At 43.3% G+C, this 23166-nt stretch overlaps 1 protein-coding gene across 1 annotated transcript in view; it reads right to left on the reverse strand.

Annotated features, from left to right (window-relative positions):
- lama1 (laminin, alpha 1) overlaps window positions 1–23166 on the reverse strand; it is a 273548-nt gene that overhangs the window by 159425 nt on the left and 90957 nt on the right. The window contains exons 10-15 of the mRNA XM_055633912.1: window positions 22855–23015; window positions 19952–20092; window positions 15745–15918; window positions 14594–14695; window positions 8543–8754; window positions 6863–6974 (exon numbers count right to left, since the gene is read on the reverse strand). Coding sequence (XP_055489887.1) covers window positions 6863–6974; window positions 8543–8754; window positions 14594–14695; window positions 15745–15918; window positions 19952–20092; window positions 22855–23015 — 902 coding nt within the window. The remainder of the gene's footprint in view (window positions 1–6862; window positions 6975–8542; window positions 8755–14593; window positions 14696–15744; window positions 15919–19951; window positions 20093–22854; window positions 23016–23166) is intronic.

Raw genomic sequence — 23166 nt, forward strand, 5'->3', positions numbered from 1 at the left:
GTAAATGGAGAAGCCTGTTTATTTTTGAAATACTTGGGGGTGGGTGGGGGGGGGGGGGAGAAGGATTTGATTAAAAACGTGTACTTCAACACAACGAAATGAAATGAGGAGCGGATACTTAGAAAGAAAAGCGAAATCTCTACCGAAATGGAAAATATCTCGGAGATTGAGCGTCTGGATTGGGCGTGGCAATGAATCAAAGGAAGAAATGCAGCCGGCAGCCGTACATGCAAATGAATCCATTCCGATTGGACATCTGCGAGCATCGGCCATTCCGATTGGACATCTGCGAGTATCGGGCACGAATCGAAAGGCAGGAAGGGCGCCGGACGGCAGTCGGTCGGATGGCCCCAGAGTTTTATAGATATACTAGACCAAGTGCAGACCCGTTGGGTCTGCTCCCCCAATGGTGTGATCCCCCAACCCAATATTCCACCATGCACCCGTCTCCTCCAATGGAACTGAAGCCGTTCCCAAAAGTAAGATTCCAGCACTGCCCTGCCTCTTTAAAAAAAAATCCAATGGCACCTCCCCTGCCTGCTGCAGCAGTGAAAAGTTCAGTGTTCCTGTCTTGCAACTTTGTTTCGAAGTGTGTTGGAAGCTGATAGGAAGGAGCAGCCGTCAACGAATCAAAAGGCAGGAAGGGATCCGTACTGCAGGCGGACGTCGGATGGATTTGAGTTTTATATATATATATAGATAGATAGATACTAGACCAAGTGCAGACCCGTTGGGTCTGCTCCCCCAATGGTGTGATTCCCCCAACCCAATATTCCACCATGCACCTGTCTCCTCCAATGGAACTGAAGCCGTTGCCAAATGTAAGTTTGCAGCACTCCCCTGCCTCCCTCAATGGCACCTCCCTGCCTGCTGCAGCAATGAAAAGTTCAGTGTTCCTGTCTTGCAACTTTGTTTCGAAGTGTGTTGGAAGCTGATAGGAAGGAGCAGCCGTCAACGAATCAAAAGGCAGGAAGGGATCCGTACTGCAGGCGGACGGATGGATTTGAGTTTTATATATTAATAGATAGATAGATAGATAGATATAGATGGTTACTTTAATATTCTGCTTTAAAAAATAACACTTCAGAGTACAATTTGACCAAATAATAATGAAGGAAAAAATATCTGTGTCCATAAGACCCCCATTTTGTAATTTTTCCAATAAGATATTGACAGGCAAAATTTACACCTCTGGAGGTATATAAATAAGTTACAGTAAGTTGTACATGTGACAAGACTCCATTGAGACTATTTTTCACTTAGGCCATTGGAGAAATGAGGCAATTACAAAACTAACTATTGATTCTGTTTGATTCAGAAATTCCCTTGTGCAACTTTTTTTGAAGGAAAATAAATAAGTAATATAGAGAATTTTGTCATAAACCTGAATTTAACCTGTTAAACTATTTACTCAAGGGTAATTATGATTCAGATTTTTAAACCTTACCCACCTGAGACTGCATGTGTTTCTGGCATATCACAGACCTATTTTTCAATATAAAGTTCTCTAAATAATGAAACTTTAACAGCACTGTTACAGCATAGCAATGGGAGACTGATCTTTGAAAGACTCCAGTCAGAATTTGCTGTCAGTGTGGACAGTGTGAGTTTGAAGAAGGGTCTCGATCCGAAACGTCACCTATTCCTTTTTGCCGGTGATGCTGCCAAGCCCGTTGAGCTACACCAGAATTTTGTGTCTAATATCAGTGTGGACAATTTGGTAGATCTTTTTCTCTTCATTATTATCACTGAATTGTTCACACAGAGGGTGATGGGTACATGGAACAAGCTGTCAGAGGAGGTAGGTGGGGTAGATCCTGTAAAGGCATTTAAAAAACATTTGGACAAGTACATGGTCAGGAAAGGAGGGATGGTCAAACACCAGCCGGTCAAACTAGCATGGATAGGAATTTTTTATTTATTACAAAAAGATTACTAAAGTTTAAAAAATATGTAGTAATTAAATTTGGTGGTCAGGCCCTTAAACAGCTTAAGCAGTTTATACCAGCAAGGAACATTTAAAATATATTTGGATGGGTAGACTTTAGAAAGAGATACAGCGCAGAAATAGGCCTACTGAGTCCATGCTGACCAGCAATCACCCTGTACACTAGCATTATCTTACACACTAGGGACAATTTACAATTATAACAAAGCCAATTAACCTACAAACCTGTAAGTCTTTGGGGAGTGGGAGGAAATTGGAGCAACCAGAGAAAATCCTTGCGGTCACAAGAAAACGTACAAACTCCGTACAGACAGCACTCATAGTCAGGATTGGGAAAAGGCACTGTAAGGCAGCAGCTCTACCACTGCCCAACTGTGCTACCCTTGGGTATATGGATAGGAAATGTTTGCAGGGATATGGGCTAAACACGGGCAGGTGGAACTAGTGTAGATGGGATATCTTGGTCAGCATGGGCAAGTTGGGCTGAAGGACCTGTTTCCGTGCTGTATGACTATTGCTCTATTTTTCTATTTTATCAGTGGCTGCAAATCCAAGGGGATTGTGGGGAAACCATTAGAAATGATATACTGGCATTGGAAGCAGCCTCAATGCACCTAACCCCTTGGATGAGAGGATTATGCTATCGCAAATGGTTAAAGGGGTTGGTTCTGTATTCTTTGGAGTCAGTAGAATGAGGACTGAGCTTACAGAAACATATAAGATCCAAAGAGGGCATGGCAGCATTAATGTTTCCATTAGTTGGAGTGTTCTGAATAAGGGGACACAGTTATGAGATAAGGGGTAGTAATTTAAAGCTAGGATGTGTAAGAACTCTACTTCCTGAGTAGGACGACAGATAGCACAATGGGCTAAGAGTTCGGCTGGCGACCGGAAGGTAGCCGGTTCAAATCCCGCTTGGAGTGCATACTGTCGTTGTGTCCTTGGGCAAGACACTTCACCCACCTTTGCCTGTGTGTAATGGAATGTAATTACGGCGGCAGGCGCGGGCACACCGCGACGCCCTGTGTCTCCCTTTCAAGGGAGATGCTAAAAATGCATTTCGTTGTCTCTGTACTGTACACTGACAATGACAATTAATTGAATCATTTCATTTCATTTCCTGAGAAGATTACAGAGATTCGGCACGTCGAAGAGGATTCACCTAAACGTCTACAGGTGCACGGTAGAGAGCATTCTGACTGGCTGCATCGTGGCCTGGTTCGGCAACTTGAACGTCCAGAAGAGAAAAAGACTACAAAACGTTGTGACCACTGCCCAGTCCATCACCGGCTTTGACCTCCCCACTGTCGAAGGGATCTATCGTAGTCGCTGCCTCAAAAAGGCAGCCAAAATCATCAAGGACCCACACCATCCTGGCCACACACTCATCTCACCATTGCCATCAGGAAGAAGGTACAGGAGCCTGAAAACTGTAACGTCCAGGTTCAGGATCAGCTTCGTGTTAACAGCCGTGACGGCTGTTAAACACAACAACGAATAAGCTCCGAGATCTGAACTGCGAAAGACTATTATTATTGCACTATATTTGTTATTTATTGAACTTTTTCTTTTTTTTTCTCTTCCCCCATTATGTACTTTGTTTACATATTCACAAATTCTGTTGTAGAATAGAATAGAATATAGAATGTTGTAGAATAGAATAGAATAGTTTCTTTATTGTCATTGTAACATGAACTATGTACAACGAAATTTAAAAATGTCAGCCAGTCAGTGCACCATTTAAACATTTCTAAAAACTAACGATACAGACAAGGTAAAATATTAAAAAAAGATAAACAACTAAAATAAATATCATGAAAATAGCACGCATAAACACCCAACCCTACATCCTCTGTCGATTTCACAGTGTACCACAGTCCTTAGTATATATCGCCCCAGCGTTCCTTGGCGGCTACATTTAGTGCCTTTATAGCAGTGGGGTAAAAACTGTTTTTAAGTCCTTGTCCTTGTAGATCTGTACAGTCTGCCTGACGGCAACAGTTCAAACAGGGAATGTCCGGGGTGGGAAATGTCCTTTATAATACTCTGGGATTTTTTGATGCAGCGGGAACTGTGCAAGTCCTCCAAGGTAAGGAGAGGGCAACCGACAATCCTCTGGGCGTTGTCAATGTGCTGCAGCAAGTAAGAATTTCATTGTTCCATCCAGGCATATGACAATAAAACACTCTTGACTTGACAAACCTCTGTAATTCTTTAAATAGAGTCATAGTCATAGAATGATACAGTGTGGAACTGGCCCTTCGACCCTATTTGTGCACACTGCCCAACATGTCCCAGCTACACTAGTCCCACCTGCCCGCATTTAGTCCATATCCCTCCAAACCTGTCCTATCTATGTACCTGTCTAACTGTTTCTTAAACAACCTTATGCTGAAGGGTTGTGGAGGCCAATTCATTGGAGATATTTAAAGAAGAGGTTGATATATTTTCTTAAAGATTGGGGATTGAGGACAATAGGGAACTGGCACAGAAGACGAGATGAGGCCTAGAATAGATCAGCTAAGATCACATTGATTAGCAGGGCATCCTCGAAGGGCCAAATGGCTTACTCTTGCTCCTAATTTTCTGATCTCCTTTCTTCTTGGTGGTGAATCTGTGGATTTTTTGCCACAGAAGCCTATGGAGGCCAAGTCAATGGATATTTTTATGGCAGAGATAGATTCTTGAATAGTACAGGTGTCAAGGGTTATGGGGAGAAGGCTGGAGAATGGGGTTAGGAGAGAAAGATCAGTCATGATTGAATGGTGGAGTAGACTTGATGGGCCAAATGGCCTAATTATGCACCTATCACTCGTGATCTTATGACCTTCTTCCTGTGAGCAAGGGCCACGGAACATTTGTGGGCTTGGTAAATCAATGAATCATCCCCTGAACCAGTGGAAATAAACAGACAATGCACTAAGCAGTTTGGTATCGTTGAGTGCCTGGATTCATTGTCAACCCATCAGAGAGAGAGGAAAATGCAGAGGAAAGATGAACAAAGGAAGAAAAAAAAGAAAAAGAAAAGTCAAATCTGACAATGGTTCAATCTTCAACAGTTAAACAGTTGTAATATGAGCCACCTTGTTTTCTGCACGAGAAGGTTTGTTTAGCTTTCATCATCAGTTAACATGTCACCAGAAAAGTACAGATGTAATTAAATACCGGGCTTCACTTTCAGTGGCAAATTTAATGTTAGACTAAATTTTAAGATCGGCAATTGCATAAAACTCCCGAGTGTTGGTGGGGAGAGTAGTTAATTTTGCAAAGCTAATTGCAGAGTGTCGCAAATGAATCAGGGTTTGCGTTGAACAAGGTATTGGCTCCTACCACGGCCTCTGTCCAATTTATTTAGATCTTTTCATAAAAGCCTGGCTCATTGGAATCATCCAAAAGGTGCCCCAGGATGATATTGGTGAGAAAGGATATGGGCATGATGACAGATTTAAATTATGAGGGTTGGGAACTTAACACATGTTTGTGATTTAGAAAACATAAAGAAACAAACTGTGGAAGACCTTTGCTAGTGACTCGTAAATTAATATCAAAAGCAAACAAATGCAAGGCTCAAATCGAAATCTCAAAGTTGGCAGCTTGACAAGAAGGAATTTTCATGCAGGGGTTATGTAAATATTACGTAGTTAGCCATGTGGCATGTGAAACCACATGAATCATTGAGTTAGAGCAAGCCAATGCTGGTTCTTTGATGCAACTCTCCAATTAATGCCACTCTCTTTATCCTTTTGCCATTCCCTTTCCAATAATTACCTAATTCCCTTTCAAACATTAGTGCTTAATTAGACACCACTACATCTTCAAGCAGAAACTTCAGGACTGGCAACGTTCCCATGAGATCAAGTAACATTACAGGTAGTTCCGCAGTAACAAGCGTTTCCATTATGTGAACTGGTTATAATGAGAGTGATAGATTTGGGAACACCCTTTGTGGTCTTCACTGCTTATAGCACAGTTGAGATCAGATAGACCTGTTTAAATATGTGCTTTGAAGGCAATTGCAGCCTGTTGTGCTACAATATAATTTTATATAAGGCAAGATTGCTTACAAAAGTAACAACTGTGTTTTAACAGAACAATCGGTATACAGACCGAAAACCAAAGTGTGGGATTAAAAACAAAAAATGTCAACAGCTGCTGGTCCTCCAATGCATACTTGGGAAAAGAGGGTATCTCTGTACAACACAGTATGCAGCTGGTAGAGCTGCTGCCTCACAGCGCCAGAGACCGGGTTCGATCCTGACCTCAGGGTGCTGTCTGTGTGGAGTTTGCATGTTCACCCTGTGAGACTGTGTGGGTTTCCTCTGGATGATCCGGTTTTCTCCCACATCCCAAAGACATGCAAGTTAATTGGCCTCTGTACATTGCCCCCTAATTTGTAGGAAATGGGATGACATGGAACTAGGGTGAATGGAGGATCTATGGTCAGTATGGACTCAGTGGGCTTGTAATATGCTGGATCTTTTTTTAAAAGAGGTACAGCGTGGAAACAGGCTATTTAGCACACCAAGATGGTGCCGACCAACAATCACCCATACACTAGTTCTATCCTACACCCTAGGGACAATTTACAGAAGCAATTAACCTTACAAATATCTTTGGAATGCGTGTGGAAACTGGAGCACCTGAAGATAATCCACAGGGAATACGTGCAAGCTCTGCACCGACCGCACCTGTAGTCAGGATCAAACCCAGGTCTCTGGCGCTGTAAGGCAGTAACTACCGCTGCACTACTGTGCTATTAACATTAAAAAAAAGACCAAAAACTAATACTAAGAACTGAGATCAAAGGTTGTGGCGTTAGTACACATTCAAAAGCTGTCAGAAATACTCGAGCCATTGCTCCTTAGAGATTCTCCTGCACCGAGACGTTTATTTTAAACATGTAGTTAAAGTTACCTCACAAGAAATGCCGGAGTAGCCCAGAGGGCACTCGCAGTGTTCCACGTCCACTGCAGGAAGAATGTCGATGGCATTTGGGTTTGCTACATCCAAAGTGACTGAACTCAATCTGAAATTACAAAGGTTTGCATTACACTCACAATGAACCATATCAAACATAGCGCGGTGGAACAATGGTGGACATCCAAGTGCACTTTGCCGCTGACTGAGTAACAGCGATAGTTTTATTAAACCAGTTACATTCATACTAAACATACAGCAGCCATAACCATTCTTCCCAGTACAATTCTGTCAAACCTTGTTTATTGAACAGAGTTTCTCGACTTCCCACAGTGGGAATCGAACCCTTGACCTATGGATTGATGGTTAACTACTGCAACCATTACATGATACTGGAGTAAGCCTTATGATACAACTTGATGGTTTGAAGTATAAAATTGTCAATGTTTCAGTAAACTCTGTAATTTATACTTCCACAGTACAATGATAATTTGATAAATAATACACAAATCCTAAAAACTTTTGGGGGGATTTTGGAATAGATTGACTAGTATTCCACAGAAAATATTTATAAAAATAAAATAAAATGTATAATATTGATTTTTTTTAAAGTTATATGTGTCCAGACAAGTTACATGAGAAAATATGCAGTTAAAGTATTTATGGGGTCCATTTCAATAGTTGTTTTTCAAACTAAATCATAAAAGTGGTTCAGAAGAATTCATTTTGTTACATTATATCCTGTTCTTGTCTTTGAAAATGTACAATACAGCACTGCGTGTCAGTATGTCAGCCTCTGTCCCACCCTTCTCTCACGCCGCAATATATTGGCCATCTTTCCCTCGGAGTTCTGATATACCTGAAACATCGACAACCACCTTTTGCCTCCACAGATGCTGACTAACCTGCTGGGTTATTCCAACGTTCAGTTCTTTGTCCCAGATTCCAGCACCCTGCAGTCTGTTCCTCCTTCGTACCCGGCAGAAGAGACTGCCAAATGCTGGACATTTAGGTTCAGTCTGACAAGCACAATGTCCCACGGTACTTCACCGTATAATCACCATATTTCCCAATGACTTAGAAGGAAGACATTTAGTGAACTGGGCGTCTTTGTGCACTAATCAATGAAAGTAGATGTGTAGGTGCAGCAGGCAATTAATACTACAAATGGTGTGTTATCCATTATCGCAAGAGGATAAAGTAACCAAAAGCAGGTTACAGGCTGCACAGTTAGTAATAATAATAATAATAATAAATTTTATTTATGGGCGCCTTTCAAAAGTTTCAAGGACACCTTACAGAATTTAACAAGAGTAAAATACATATAATCGGAGTAAAATAAATAATAAAGACGTCACCAATACACAAATTAAAGACAGAATTCGATCCAAAGACAAAAAAATCAAAAACACAATGTGAAGAGAGAGCAGCGGCAGCTAAACCGTTAGTGAAAGGTGAAGAAGAATAGATTACCTTGAACTCATAGGGTCCCATTAATTGATTTGACCAGAACTGATTTGTTATCTTACCAAAGTCCCTACTTTTTACTTTGTTTTCTTAACATTGATGTTGCATCGAACAGCATACTGATTCGCAACGGTCCATACAAGAAAATACGCTGACCATGTAATGTCTCTGAAAAGACTTGATATTTTATCACTGGATGTGCTTGCTCACCTGTACTGAGACTCTCTCGCAACGTTGTACTTGGCCCAGATCTGCAGACGTGTTACATTTGCTAGAACGGTCAGCAGTCGATCTCGATCTATTCCATTATTTGTGTAGAGGTCCATAAAGTTCTCAGACAGAAACCGAAGTGCGACTGACTGTCTATCGTAAGGCTGGAGCGACAAGCCACCAGGCCCTGTAATGAGTGCACGGCCATTGCCCTGAATGAACAAAAAGATGAACCGTCAGTTTACAGTGGTTGAAAGCATTTCAGTACCCTGTACATTAGGAAAACTATACAGTAAAATAACACAAATAATGAATCATTATACAAGTGGGCAGCACAGTAGGGCAATCATAGAGTTGCTGCCTTACAGCACAGAGCCGGATTAGATCCTGCCAGCGGGTGCTGTCTGTACGTAGTTTGCACGTTCTGCCTGTGACAGCGAGGGTTTTCTCCGGGTGCTCCAGTTTCCTCCCACATTCCAAAGATGTACAGGTTTGTAGGTTGATTGGCTTCTGTCTTTTGTAACTTCAGCCTTGTGTAGAGGATAGTGCTATGTCTATTGTAACGTCTTGCTCCCTCTGGGAGGCCGACTCCCGCTTCAAAAAAAAACTTTTGTTGCTCTTTCGATTTCTGTTGCTGGCATGTACTTCATCCAAATTAACTTTCAAAGCAATGTTTTTACTCATGTTTCCTGCATAATAACACAGCTCCTGCATAATAACACAGCTCCTGCAGAAACTTCGGCAAATCATCTGTACATCTTGGCTTTTACTTCTTTGAATTTGAACTTTTACTTCTTTGAATGTCACTTAGTGTTTTTAAACTGCTGCTGTGGTCATGCTGCGCGCTCCGCAGGGCTCCTTGAATTTCTCAAACATGGCGGCGGCGGTCTATGGAGACCTGCGATTCCTCCGTCGATCGCCGCGACTCGGGAAATCGTGACGCATTTTCATCGCTGGTGGTCCTGATCCCCTCGGCGATCTCTGGCCATCACAGGGGGCGGCTTCCTCTCCATCTCCCCCGCCCGATCGTCAGTCACGTGGGTGGGTGGGCTTCCCCTCGCGGAAGCCACGATCGGCCGGCCCTCCGAACGGGGACTTTTAGACCTGCTGGGTGAGTGTGAGGAGCTGTGGAACGTGGTGGAGGCTCGTGAGGCTGATCGGCTCTGGGTCCTCCGCTGTTTGCGAGACGAGACCGTGCGCTTTGGTGCGAAGAAAAAGAAGAACTGCTTTCGAGGCGAGGCAAGGCCGCCCGCTTACTCTTTGGGCTGCCACACCTGTGTTTCTTGCTCTTCTTCTTTCTCTTTGACTTGAACTGTGAACTGCTATTCATTTCGAACTTTTTTTTCTCTTTCCTTTGACCGAGCATTGGGACTGGTTGACCGTCCTCGGATCGCTACGGCGTTATTCTTCTTTTTCGGCCCGCAGTCGCTCATACTTCTTCTTGCATGGAGAGTGGTCCCGGTGGCTTGAGTCCCTCCATCCCACTTCTGATACCATGTAACGTCTTCTGTATGATCTTAGGTACACAGAAATGCTGGAGAAACTCAGCGGGTGCAGCAGCATCTATGGTGTGTAGGAAATAGGCAACGTTTTGGCCCGAAACGTTGCCTATTTCCTTCGCTCCATAGATGCTGCTGCACCCGCTTAGTTTTTCCAGCATTTTTGTGTACCTTCGATTTTCCCATCGCATGCTGCAGTTCCATATAACTGCACCATAACAAGAGGCTTCAGCACGCGCAGAGGATCAGGCTGCCCTCTCGGCTCTACACCTTTGTGCCGAACAAAGAAGATTTCCCCTTAGTCCCACCTGCCTGCACTCATACCATAACCCTCTCGCTATTCCATCAAATCCATAAATGCCTATCCCGAATTTATTTTACTAAAATGAAATTCACACAATGAACCTGCCTCCACCACTTCCACTGGAAGCTCATTCCACACCGCTACCACTCTCTGAGTAAAGAAGTTCCCCCTCATGTTACCCCTAAACTTCTGTCCCTTAATTCTGAAGTCATGTCCTCTTGTTTGAATGCTTCCCTATTCTCAAAGGGAAAAATGCTTGTCCACACAGAATGCTGTCTATCCCTCTCATCATTTGGAGTGAAAGGCAACGTCGGCCAGGTTGCCCCCCCTTAACCTTCTGTGCTCCAGAGAATAAAGACCTAACTTATTCAACCTAAAAGTTCCTTCTTAAACATTCTGTATGATCTTGTTGTGGTTCGCACAATGAATACACATCCGACACCGACGACATCTTGTAAGAAGAGTTTATTTCCAATAACTAACAGAAACTTCTAGAAGGTCACTTGACCTCAGTCATGAGGCACTGGCACACTCGCCAGCTTGCATTCCTGGCCTCAATGGGCACTGGAATTTACATTACATTTACATTATATCTATCACTAGATAGATATCTATGGGGTGATCGCTGGTCGGTGTGGACTCAGTGGGACGAAGGGCCCTTTCCGTGCTGTATCTCTAGTCTAGATAAATAAAGGAATTAAATGGTGTGGGTACTATTTCTTTGTTGGAAAAATGATTTAATGAGAGCACATTGCATTCCTATCATGAGCTTTATCAGTGATTAACACCAAACCTTTTCTCGTGTGTAAGAAAGAACTGCAGATGCTGGTAAAATCGAAGGTAGACACAAAATGCTGGAGTAACTCAGCGGGTGAGGCAGCAGCTATGGAGAGAAGGAATGGGCGACGTTTTGGGTCGAGACCATTCTTCAGACAGAAGAAGGGTCTCGACCCGAAACGTTGCCCATGAGATGCTGCCTCACCTGCTGAGTTACTGTAACATTTTGTATCCACCCAACCATTTCTCTCCTGGGTACACAGGGATCACTTAAACAGTCACAGGCTTTGATGGTCTTGTCATCTGTGCGAAGACAGTACCTTCACCAGCAACATGGTGGGATGGTTTTTTTCTACTATTAATGTCATCTAAAGATATATCACCAACTGGTAGAAACATAGAAACAAAGAAATTAGGTGCAGGAGTAGGCCATTCGGCCCTTCGAGCCTGCACCGCCATTCAATATGATCATGGCTGATCATCCAACTCAGTATCCTGAACCTGCCTTCTCTCCATACCCCCTGATCCCTTTAGCCACAAGGGCCACATCTAACTCCCTCTTAAATATAGCCAATGAACTGGCCTCAACTACCTTCTGTGGCAGAGAATTCCAGAGATTCACAACTCTCTGTGTAAAAAATGTTTTTCTCATCTCAGTCCTAAAAGATTTCCCCTTTATCCTTAAACTGTGACCCTGGTGTGAACATGGTCAAGTGGAGTTTCCATACTGTTAGTTCTCTGAATATAGTCTGGCGAATATGGATTGTAATAAATATAACCAGAAAATGTTGAAAATACTCGACATGTCAGGCAGCATCTGTGTGTGGAGTGTCACCAGCATCTTCCGTTTTTAACTTGAGGATTTCCATTCTCTGCAGTTTTTTGATTCTCACTCATGTGCATCAAGACTCAGCCAGCTTGAAGTCTCCACAGAGTCCAGTGTGCCATCATAAGTTCTCACAGCACCGCACAGTACTGTGATCTCAGTCTCTGACGTTGATCTTAGAGATCCTTCACAAGGATGAATCCTCAGGAATGTTTGGCCTTGACTGTATACCTGGCTGGGTTCCCAAAACCCGCACAGACCAACCGACCGATGCTTTTGCAGATATCTTCAACCTCTCACTACTACAGTCTGAGGTTCCTAATTGCTTTAAAAGAACATCATAATATTGGTACCCAAGAAGAGTATAGTGTCACGGTGGGTCTACACTGCCTATAAAATAGCAATCCCTTGGAATAACAATGAATTTGGGACATTTTGTGGGGGTGGCACGGTGGTAGAGTTGATGCTTTGCAGATCCAGTTTGATCATGACCACGGGTGCTGTCTGTATGGAGTTTGTACCTTCTCCCTGTGCCCGCATGGGTTTTCTCCAGGTGCTCGGGTTTCCTCCCACACTCCAAAGCCATTCATGTTTGTAGATTAATTGGATTCAGTAAAGATTTTTGAATTATCCCTAGTGTGTAGAACAATGTTATGAGGATGTATGTTTCTATCCCTGATCGGCTCGGACTCGGTGGGCCTAAGGTTTCCACACTGTATCTCTAAAACTAAAATTAATAAAAGATATAATTTGGTGAGTATGCCAGTTTCAGGCTGTGGGACAAAGCTCCCAATTTTGCCTCGGGTCTGCAATGTTTGCAAGGATAGGATCCCAGAATCATTGGGTCTGCCTCTGTCCTGTTGGAAACCAGCACCTAAGTCAAACCACAATAATGAAAATAATTTGATATTGTCTTTTAAACTACAGACCAAATTGTTCTGAAAGATTAACAATGTTGTTGGTAGCTCTTGATGAGATTCTTCTCCTGCTATTTTTCTCAGTTAACCAGCATGTAATCTAATCAAGGGCCTCAGTTCAATAAATCCCACCAGGAAATGAAACCAATGCAAGCAATTAATCCCAGAGATTAGATTACAGGCTAATAACTGTTTCTGGTTCTTTGCTGATATCGGTGTTTGTAGCCTCGCCGTGCTCCAACAATCTGATAATAAAGCAATATTTACTAAAGGGCACTAATGACTATCGGAGGCAACAGAAGGGTTTTTAATGAGATTCACCACATGGGAGTGTTCCAGGATTAAGCAGGTCTTTATTGAAAATCATTAACTCAGTGAATCATTAGGGTTCGCTTTTATTTAATATACTTCTGTATATTAATTACGCTAGTGATCAAAACTAATACATTGATGGTCATATATTTCCATCTTTATTGCCCATGTCTAATTGTCCTTGACGTAGTAGTAGAAAGTAATCTTCTTGATATAGAGCAGTCAGGTTAAGGTGCTTTCACTGGGAGCTCCAGGATTGAGAACTAATGACACAGAAGGCTGTGGAGGCTGAGTCAATGGATATTTTTAAGGCAGATTGTACGGGTGTCAGGGATTATGGGGAGAAGGCAGGAGAATGGGGTTGAGACGGGAAGATAGATCAGCCATGAATGAATGGCAGAGTAGACTTGATGCGCTGAATGGCCTAATACTGCTCTAACGCTTATGAACATCATGATGCTCCTGAAATAGTCCTGGAGTTGAGATGATTGATTTCCAACAAAGACAAACATCTCTTTTCGTGACTTCATCCTGTGGAGTCATCCCTTTGCTTAAAAAATCCTTCTATTTAGGCTTCTGATCCTACAGTTAGCCTTTACATTCCTGCTATCAAAAAGAAACAGTCTTGTGGAAGAGATGAGGACTTCATTTGCCAGAAATTGCAACTGGGAGAATCTTTTTCCCAGGATGGAAAAAAAAAATCGGATACTAGAGGGCACAGCTTTAAGGTGAGAGGAAAGTTTAACTGAGATGTGTGGGGCATTTTTTTCACACACAGAGGGTGGTGAGTGCCTGGAACTCCCTGCTGGGAGTGCTGGTTGAAGCATATATTAGTAGGATTGCAAATACTTTTGGATAGGCACATTGATATGCAGGGAATGCAGGGTTGTGTGCAGATAGATCAGTGATGGTCTGGGCTTTATGTTAGACACAGATATTGTGAGACAAAGGGCTTGTTCTTGTGCTGTACCTTTCTAAGCTACAGACCACCAGGAGTTGGATACTGAAAGGAGGCTTCATAGACACAGTGGCCTCCTCTGTGCTCCTGATGTTTATCATTCTAGTCAGAATGTAAGCAAGATGCACATATTTCTTCATAGTGCTTCACAGTGGTAGAGCTGTTGCCTTACAGTGCCAGAGACCCAGGCTAGAACCTGACCATAGGTCTGTTTGTATGGAGTTTGTATGTTCTCACTGTTTTGACCACATGGGTCTTCTCCAGATACTCCAGGTTCCTCCTACATACCAAAGACGCCCAGGTTTGTAGGTTAATTGGCTTCAGTAAAAATTGTACATTTTCTCTTGTGCGTAGTGTACGGGGTGATTGCTGGTCAGCACAGACTCGGTGGACCGAAGGACCTGTTTCTACGCTGTATCTCAAAAGTCTAGTTTGGTAATTGCTTCTGGCATTCTTACCTCAATAATGACATTAATGTTGAGGGTCTGCTCATTACCAACACCTTCCACTGAAAAATCATTCACCAGGGTAAAGTTCAAGTATCCTCCATATGCAGTAAGCTGGAAAGACAAAGAAAGATGTGTGTCCATAAGGGTCTTCCCATGCATAGAAAATCCACAAGCACAAATCTCCAATCATTAAAAGTACATTTGTTTTGGGTTCACTGTCATGATTTAGGAAAACAGATTACTTGTTAAAAATAAACTAGAACCAGATCTTGAAGTGTTACAGAAATCGTCACGGTGGTGCATCGGTAGTTGCTGCCTTACAGCGCCAGAGACCCGAGTTCCATACTGACCACGGGTGCTGTCTGTACGGAGTTTGTACATTCTCCCCGTGACCTGCGCGGGTTTTCTCCGCGATCTCCGCTTTCCTCCACACTCCAAAGACGAACAGGTTTGTAGGTTACTTTGCTTTGTAAAATTGTTCCTAATGTGTGCAGATAGTGTTAGTGTACAGGGGATCACTGGTCGGCACGGACTCAGTGGGCCAAAGGGCCAGTTTCCGCACTGTATCCCTAAACTAAACAAATTTATATTTATAATTGTAAAGCTTAGACTTTTTTTTAATAAGACACCCCCAAACAATGAGATGCCCCATGAAACAGCTGCATGGTGACACAGCTGATGGAGCTGCTCCATCGCTGAGCCAGGGACCAGTGTTTGATCCTGAACATGTGTGCTGCCTGCGTGGAGTTTGCACGTTCTTCCTGCAACCATGTGGGTTTCCTCCAGGTGTTCCGATTTCCTCCCACAACCCATTGGGGAGCAGGATATTTGGCCTCTCTAAATTTCCCCTACCCCATCAGGAGTAGATTCAAAGGTGCGCTAACGTAGAACGAGTGTGAACGGGTGATCGATGCTTGGCGTGGACTTGGTGGCCGAAGGACCCGATTCCATGCAGCGTATCAAAACTAAAATAAAAGCCTTTTCTACTGAGTTTAATGCATGAACGGTCGTGAAAGTCTCCAAAATTATCTGTCCGATAATTTTTTCATTTCACAAATGAGACTTCACTGACCATCATCCCACATCTTCTCAAGCATATAATCTGAAAATATATTAATTTCAGTTTTATGAAAGGTTTGAAATTTAAAAAAAACCTTTACCTTGTTACCCAAGTATGAATCTGGAGCTGTCCAGTAGTATAGTGCGGACAGGAGTGCTATGCCGTCTGTGTTGTTGACGTCCACTTGACGAGAGCTACCAAACACCTCCTGGTAAGGATGCACCCTCATTTCGCCCTGATGGTCAGTCATTTGCCACCCAGTAATATCCATGACCTTTGAGATAACCAAGTCATTTTTATTAATTTACAGGAATGTATACATATTTCTTTCATTAATAACATTCATCAAAGGGTCAGCAAATTCACTGAAAATAAAACAGAGTAAATGACAGACATTAGTGAAGTAGATAAGATTTATTCGCAGATTATTTGTACATACTGTAAATAGTTATTAGTATATAAATAGCTTACTACTAATGTACAGGTGTCAAGGTTATGGGGAAAAGACAGGTGAATGGGGTTAGGAGGGAGACATAGATCAGCCACGATTGAAAGGCGGAGTATACTTGATGGGCCAAATGGCTTCATTCTACTATTGCTTATGACTTTATGACCGAACAAATATATTGCTCATTGGTATAAATAATCAATTTTTATATGCTTGATAGTACAAATGTTTAGAATGCAAGTTAGCTCAATTCAAGCAGCTGTTTTGTGGGCCTATTTAAAGGTGGGATTATACAAATTCATTTTTAATTACAGGTGCACAACCGTTTATCCGGAGTTCCGGAAACCGAAAAGCTCCGAAAACCGGCCATTTTTTCCAGGATGTCGTCTGCACATCAAAGCTCGCGTTTGGCGCCAAACTTGACCCAAAACGACCCACGGTCAACCCAGGTCTGTACTACTGTAGCGGCTGCCTCCTCCCCGGAGACCGGGGAGACACTTAAACATCTGTAAATCGTTGCTTAAATGTTAGTCAGTTAGTTTGAAGGGCTTTTATGTGAAGGGGGGGGCGAGGGGGAAACTTTAATTCTTAGTCCCCTCCCTGGCCGGGGGGGGGGAAGGGGGAAACTTCGCCGTGCAGTAATTCTTAGTCCCCGACTCCCACATGGCGGTGGGGCATGGGCGTCCTCAGCGGTAAGCGGCGCTAGAGCTGTGGCCCCCCTGACTCACAACACAGCGCGGCCGGACGCCCGCCGCGGATGTTGTGAGTCGGGGGCCACAGCTCTCGAGCTTACCGCGCTGCTCGCGGAGCTGGGGCTGCGGGCGTCCGGCCGCGGGCCGCGCTGGATTTGGAGCGTCGCGCAGCCAGGGTAGAGTTGCCGGGGTCGGAGCTCCAACCGGCGCCACCCACGGCTGGGACACCCGCAGCCCCAGCTCCACGATGTTGGGAGTCGGCGGCCACAGCGCTCCGGAGCTTACCGCACGGCGACCCGGTAAGGCATTGCCCGCTCCCCGCCTCTCCGACCAGGTAGGGGACTAAGAATTAAAGTTTCCCCCTTCACCCCCCCCCCCCCCCCCACCACATCAAATCCCTCCAAATCATTTAAGCAATGATTTACAATGATTCCCCGGGGAGGAGGCAGCCGCTCCAGACTTTTCAGGCCGCCCGCGCTACCTACCTAATCTACGCTAAATATCTTCCATTCGGAAATCCGAAAAATTCCGAAATCCGAGAAGTGTCTGGTCCCAAGGCTTTCGGATAAAAGGTTGTGCACCTGTACTTAGTCTGGTTTTTAAGATAGCCTTTGAGGCTATAAATTACAATAAGCAAGGGGTTCCTTGTCCTTTGCTTCTTGGGAGAGTTGGTCAAAACACATTGAATTGTCAACACTTTGAAAATATTTTTTGATTGAATAGGCAATCCTTCAGAAAACTTGCTAATTTAGCAGTGTTTGTTGTGGTCAGGGGAACACAACTTAGCCTGTGTGTTCGACACAGACAGACGCTTGCTCGACAAAGTAAGAGGCCTGGTTAGATGAGAATTGGAGAGGACTTTCCACTAGTGGGAGCGTCTAGGACCCAAGGGCACAGTCTCAGAATAAAAGGACGTACCTTTTGAAAGGAGATAAAGGGTAACTTCTTTAGTCACAGGCTGGTGAATCTGTGGAATTTATTGCCACAGACGGCTGCAGTGGCCAAGTCATTGGGAATTTTTAAAGTAGAGATTGAGATTGAGTAACGGTATCAAAGGTTACGGGGAGAATGCAGGAGAATGGGGTTGAGAGGGTAAGACCGATCAGCCGTGATTGAATGGAAGAGTAGACTCGGTGGGCTGAATAGCCTAATTCTGTTTTTATGAGTTATGAACTTAGGGCCAATTCTCCAAATTCATTGCAATGATGAATGCCTCAATGTCAGATGCCCTCTCCCAGAGCAGCATCTGTGCATCTGTGCATCTGTGGCCATAGTTACTCTGCGTTAGCAACCCTGGTGTTGGGGTTCTTATGCGTAACACCAGGCTCCCAAAACTGAGCCCTGTATTTTGAGCTCTGTCACGGGAAGAGATTACCAGCGAGAAAGATGCAAGCATATGCTCAAGTACAACATCCCCACCGACTTCTGGAAACCTCTGGCTTATCAACACTCAAGCTGGGGAAGGAGCCTGAAGTAATCACACACATAGACATCAGGAGCAAACAGCCCCTGACCATGGGTAAGCAGGGGAAGGAGCATGCCACCTGACAAACCCAAATAGAGCATGGAAACAGGGCCCTTCAACCCATATTATTAGAAACCAAGTTACCATCTCAGTGAGCACGGTGAAAGATTTTCATTATTTGTTAGAAGATGCACCTCTTGCCAAATTACTATTTCAATATTGATAACAACGTTTAAGCCTCAGCACTTTATGCAAGAGCAACATTTTGATTCCCACATTCAGGCAGAAGGTTGCTCTCAGTCTTGCTAAAACAATTTTTTTTAAATTGAATCCCAATATCATTACAGCTGTAAGATCTGAACCATCAGGCTATTTACTTAAATAATGGGAAAAAATTAGAATTGCAGTAACAATTAACAGGTACTTCATTTAATTTGAGATACCTGTACTATAAAAAAGACCTACACGTATCTTATAAAAAATACAATATCCAGATTAAACCGTAACTGAGTCAGAGTAATAGTTGAACAGCACAGAATCAAGCCCATGAACCTGCCATGTCCTTGCTAATCCTTATGCCCATCTACACAAACCTCATTTGCCTGCATTAAGTCCGTATCCTTCAATGCCATGCCTTTTTTCCATGCCTATCTAAAAGTCTTTTCAACCTAGTGATTTATGGGATTCCACCGCCTCCTCTGGCAATGCCTTCTAGATATCAAACACTCTCTGTGTCAAAAAAACTTTCCCCTTAAATGCCTTTTAGAGCTCATTCCTCTCACTTATAAGCTTGTCGTCCAGCCACATAAGTTAAATTGTCCCCTCCCGCGCCATAAAATGGCCAGAAGATAATTTTCATCTGGTGTTATTGACTTGTTTGGATCTAATGACCTTTATGTGACTCCAAAAATGCTTGTGGTTTTTTTAAGCATTAGTGCTTTGCGCCACGGCTGAGAAAGCTACAAGCCAATTTATAGGCACCAAACGTGTCATAAAATCCATGTAATTTTCTTCTGCGCAGTTTCACAGCTTAAAAAGAGAGTTAATAGACCATGTACCCTTGCAAAACAATTTTGCAGAAGTCACTGACCACTATAAACACAGCCATCAAATAGCAAACAGTATTGCATCTGCTTACAAATCCATAACAGCAACCTTTAAAACACTTTTATATCACAGTGGAGCTATATCCAGAAGTGGCGGCACAGTGGCACAGCGGTAGAGCTGCAGTCTTACAGTGACAGAGACACGGGTTCGATCCTGACCTCGGGTGTTATCTGTATGAAGTTTGTATGTTTTCTCTGTGACCGAATGGGTTTTCTCCAGGTGCTCCAGTTTCCTCCCACATTCAAAACACATACACATTTGTAGGTTAATTGGGTTAATTGGCATCTGTAAATTGTCCCTAGTGAATAGTATAGAACTAGTGAACTAGTGGTCAGCACAGACTCGGTGGGCCGAATGGCCCGTTTCCACGTTGTATCTCCAAACAAAACTGAACCATTCCACTGATTCTGCTCATACTTAACTGGACAGATGTAAATAAATTGTAATAGCAGAATTAGGCCATTTGGCCCATCAAGTCTATTCGCCATTCAATTATGGCTGATCTATCATTCCCTCTCAACCCCATTCTCCCCTCCACCCCCGACACTTGTAAATTAATCAAATGCAGGCATGCAGTTAAGCGGTTAGCACTCACCTGCGTAACAGGCCAGGAAATGCTTTCACAAACACCAGAGAGTCCAAAGCAGAAACATTCTGTACAGCCTTCGGGATTCCTCTCCTGCAGATTGTAGAATCCTGGCTTGCACAGGTCACAGTTCTCTCCCTCCACGTTTCTCTGTAATTCAGAATTCCTTTTATTCTATGTCTGAGATTGACGACACAACGCGAGTCACTTTCAATACAAGCTTACAACAATCAGATGTAGACGCAAGGACCTGCGGGAAGCAGGCAAGGTAGTGTGAAGGTGATTGGGAAATTATTCAAAGTAGCAGACGGAATGGTTAGATTGTGAAATGAACCATCAGAGGGGTAGTGGGGGTGGGAGATTGCAACCTTCCCTGTTTCGACGAATGCAATCAACCCGGCGTGCACAATCAAATAAGATCAAATAGAACAAGTTGTCGTACAACTTTAGGCTGTGCACGCCATACGCAAGAAGAAGAAGAGGAGTAGTGGAAGCAAATAAGTAAGAACACGAGAACTAGCAGCAGAAGTGGACCATTTACAGCTTCAAACCTACTTCACCATTCAATAGAATCGTGGTTAATCTTCCTCAAACATAATTTTCCTGACCTATGCCTTTATCCATTACATCTTCTACCATCCTGGATGGATTGCTCTCAGTTTAGTTTAGTTTAATTTAGTTTGGAGATACAGCATGGAAACAGGACCCACAGCCCACTGAGTCCACACTGGCCATCGATCACCCATTCACACCAAGACTTTTCCCCTTCCATCACAGTGAGGAGGTGTTGGAGATTCACTGTGAAGGATGTTTGTGTAAATTGTGTTAAGTGTGGGTCTTGGTTTTTTTTTGTAATGTTAAGACTGTAGAAATGCAATTTCGTTCAAAGCAAGCTGTTTGAATGACAATAAAAGGCATTCTATTCTATTTTATTCTATTCTGTTATCCCACTTTCTTATCCACCCCAACACACTAGGGACAATTTTACAGAGGACAATCAACCCATAAACACGCACATCTTTGGGATGTGCGAGGATACCGGGGAACCCAGAGGAAACCTGCACAGTTACAGTGAGAACGTGCAAACTCGGCACAGACAGCACCCGAGGTCAGGATGAAACCAGAGTCTCTGACGCTGTGAGGCAGCATCTCTAACAGCTACGTCACTGTACCACCCTAATTTCTTATGTCTTTATGTACTAAAAATAAATTTGAAAAAGTGTTTCATACTGGTTTACCAACTCTAATATTTAAAGATTTGACACCATGGAATTAGCAATGGTGCCCACACCTATACACATTAGCCTGTGGGTCCCACTATATTTACACCTCTGCCATTCAATTATGTGTGTCTACACCCATCCTTTATGCTCCAATATTTCAGAAATTATTAATTGGGAGTGCTTCCAACATTTACTTATGACGTGGATATTTACAGCAATTGTTGCTCTTTCTCCATAGAACAGTGACACGACACAACACCTACTTAAACAGAAACCTACTCTCATGGTGCTAACTAAAGTCAAGCTTTGCAATATCTTCTATCCCGCCTCTCCTCCACGATTGCCCACCTGTTCATAGCCTAGGGCAGTCAAATCTGTTCAAGTTAATTTATTTAAAGTTTCATTGGATAATTGCTGAGCTGGAGAGTGAAAATGTTATGGCGGAGGGAGGGAGGGAGCCAAAACATGGGCTGGATCTCATTATGGCTGGAATCTCCTGCCTGACCTTGAAGTAAAGAGTGGGGTCTTGCAGAAGCCTTTTTGACTCGTCCCTCCTTGTATTCCAGGTGGTTTAGGCTTATTATTGTCAGTGAAAAGCTTTGTTTTGCATGCTATCCAATCAAGTCAGATAATACTGTACATGAATATAATCAAGCCAAACAAAGGTACAACGGGTAGAGTGAAGGGAAGGATACAGAGTGCAGAATATAATTCTCAGCATTGTAGTGTAACAGTTCCAGCGATAAAGTCCAATGTCCGCAGTGAGGTAGGCTGGAGAATCAGACTGGTCGCGAGCCTATGGAGGGACCATTCTGAAACTTGATAACCGAGGGGAAGAAGCCGTTCTTGAATCTTGTGGTGTGTGCTTTTAAGCTTCTGTATCTATAATGACCATCACCATGGTCTTAGTTTAGCATCAGCAACAAGTTAAAATGTTTGCAGTAGATAGGGTAAATGCATGGTGTCTTTTACCCATAGTAGGGGAATCAAGAACCAGAGGACACCGGTTTAAGATGAAGGGGGGAAAATTTAATAGGAACCTTCTCTTCTTTTTTACACAAAGGGTGGTGAGTGTATGGAACAAGCTGCCGGAGGAAGTCGTTGAGACAGGGACTATCACATCATATAAGAAACATTCAGATAGCTACATGGATAGTATGGGTTTAGAAGGATATGGGCCAAACACAGTTGGGCCAAGGAGCTGATTATCATGCTGTATGACACTGACTCTAAGACTCTATGTTATGTGTCTATAGGGTAGGACATCAGAAAATCTAAATTGAAGAAGGGTTGAAGACCCAAAGCCATGCCTATCCATTCCCGCTGCAGATGTTGCCTAGTCCATTGAGTTACTCCAGAATTTTGTGGTTTGCCCCAAAAAATTTCTAGGCCTGAGTAGCAGCCATCAGTCAATGATAATTATTCACATTGGAGAGTAGTGGGTATATGAAACGAGTTGTCAGAGGCAGGTACTATTACAACATTTGAAAGGCATTTGGACAGGTACATGGATAGGAAAGGATTATAGTGATATGGGCCAAACTCGGGCAGGTGGGACTAGTTTAGATGGGGCATCTTGGTCAGCGTGGGCAGGTTTCAGTGATGTGTGTGTATGATGGCTCTCAGGTTGGAATAAGCTTTACTTTCCAAGCCCAGTTCTTACAGCAGATATAAAGAGGAGATACTCACCTTGCATTGGCATGGTTCTGCACAAGGATCATTGTTGGTGCTGCCCACAACACTGCAGTTGCAACGCATGCAATTGGGAAAGCCTTTGTAGCTCAGTGCACACCTATCGCACATCTTCCCAGCGTAACCTGTTCTGCAGTGGCACTGACCAGGGAAAAGACCTAATGCACAATTGAGAGTCCAAATCAATGGATATTTGAGAGTAATTCACATGAAAATGAACAACCAGATTGCTTCTCTATTTATACAATGGATGGTGAGAGAGCAGAAGGGACTGCCTCAGAAGGGTGGAGTTACCAATGCAGGAAGAGT

This window comes from Leucoraja erinacea, chromosome 4 (genome assembly GCF_028641065.1).
Source record: "Leucoraja erinacea ecotype New England chromosome 4, Leri_hhj_1, whole genome shotgun sequence".
Classification (NCBI taxonomy): Eukaryota; Metazoa; Chordata; class Chondrichthyes; order Rajiformes; family Rajidae; genus Leucoraja; species Leucoraja erinaceus.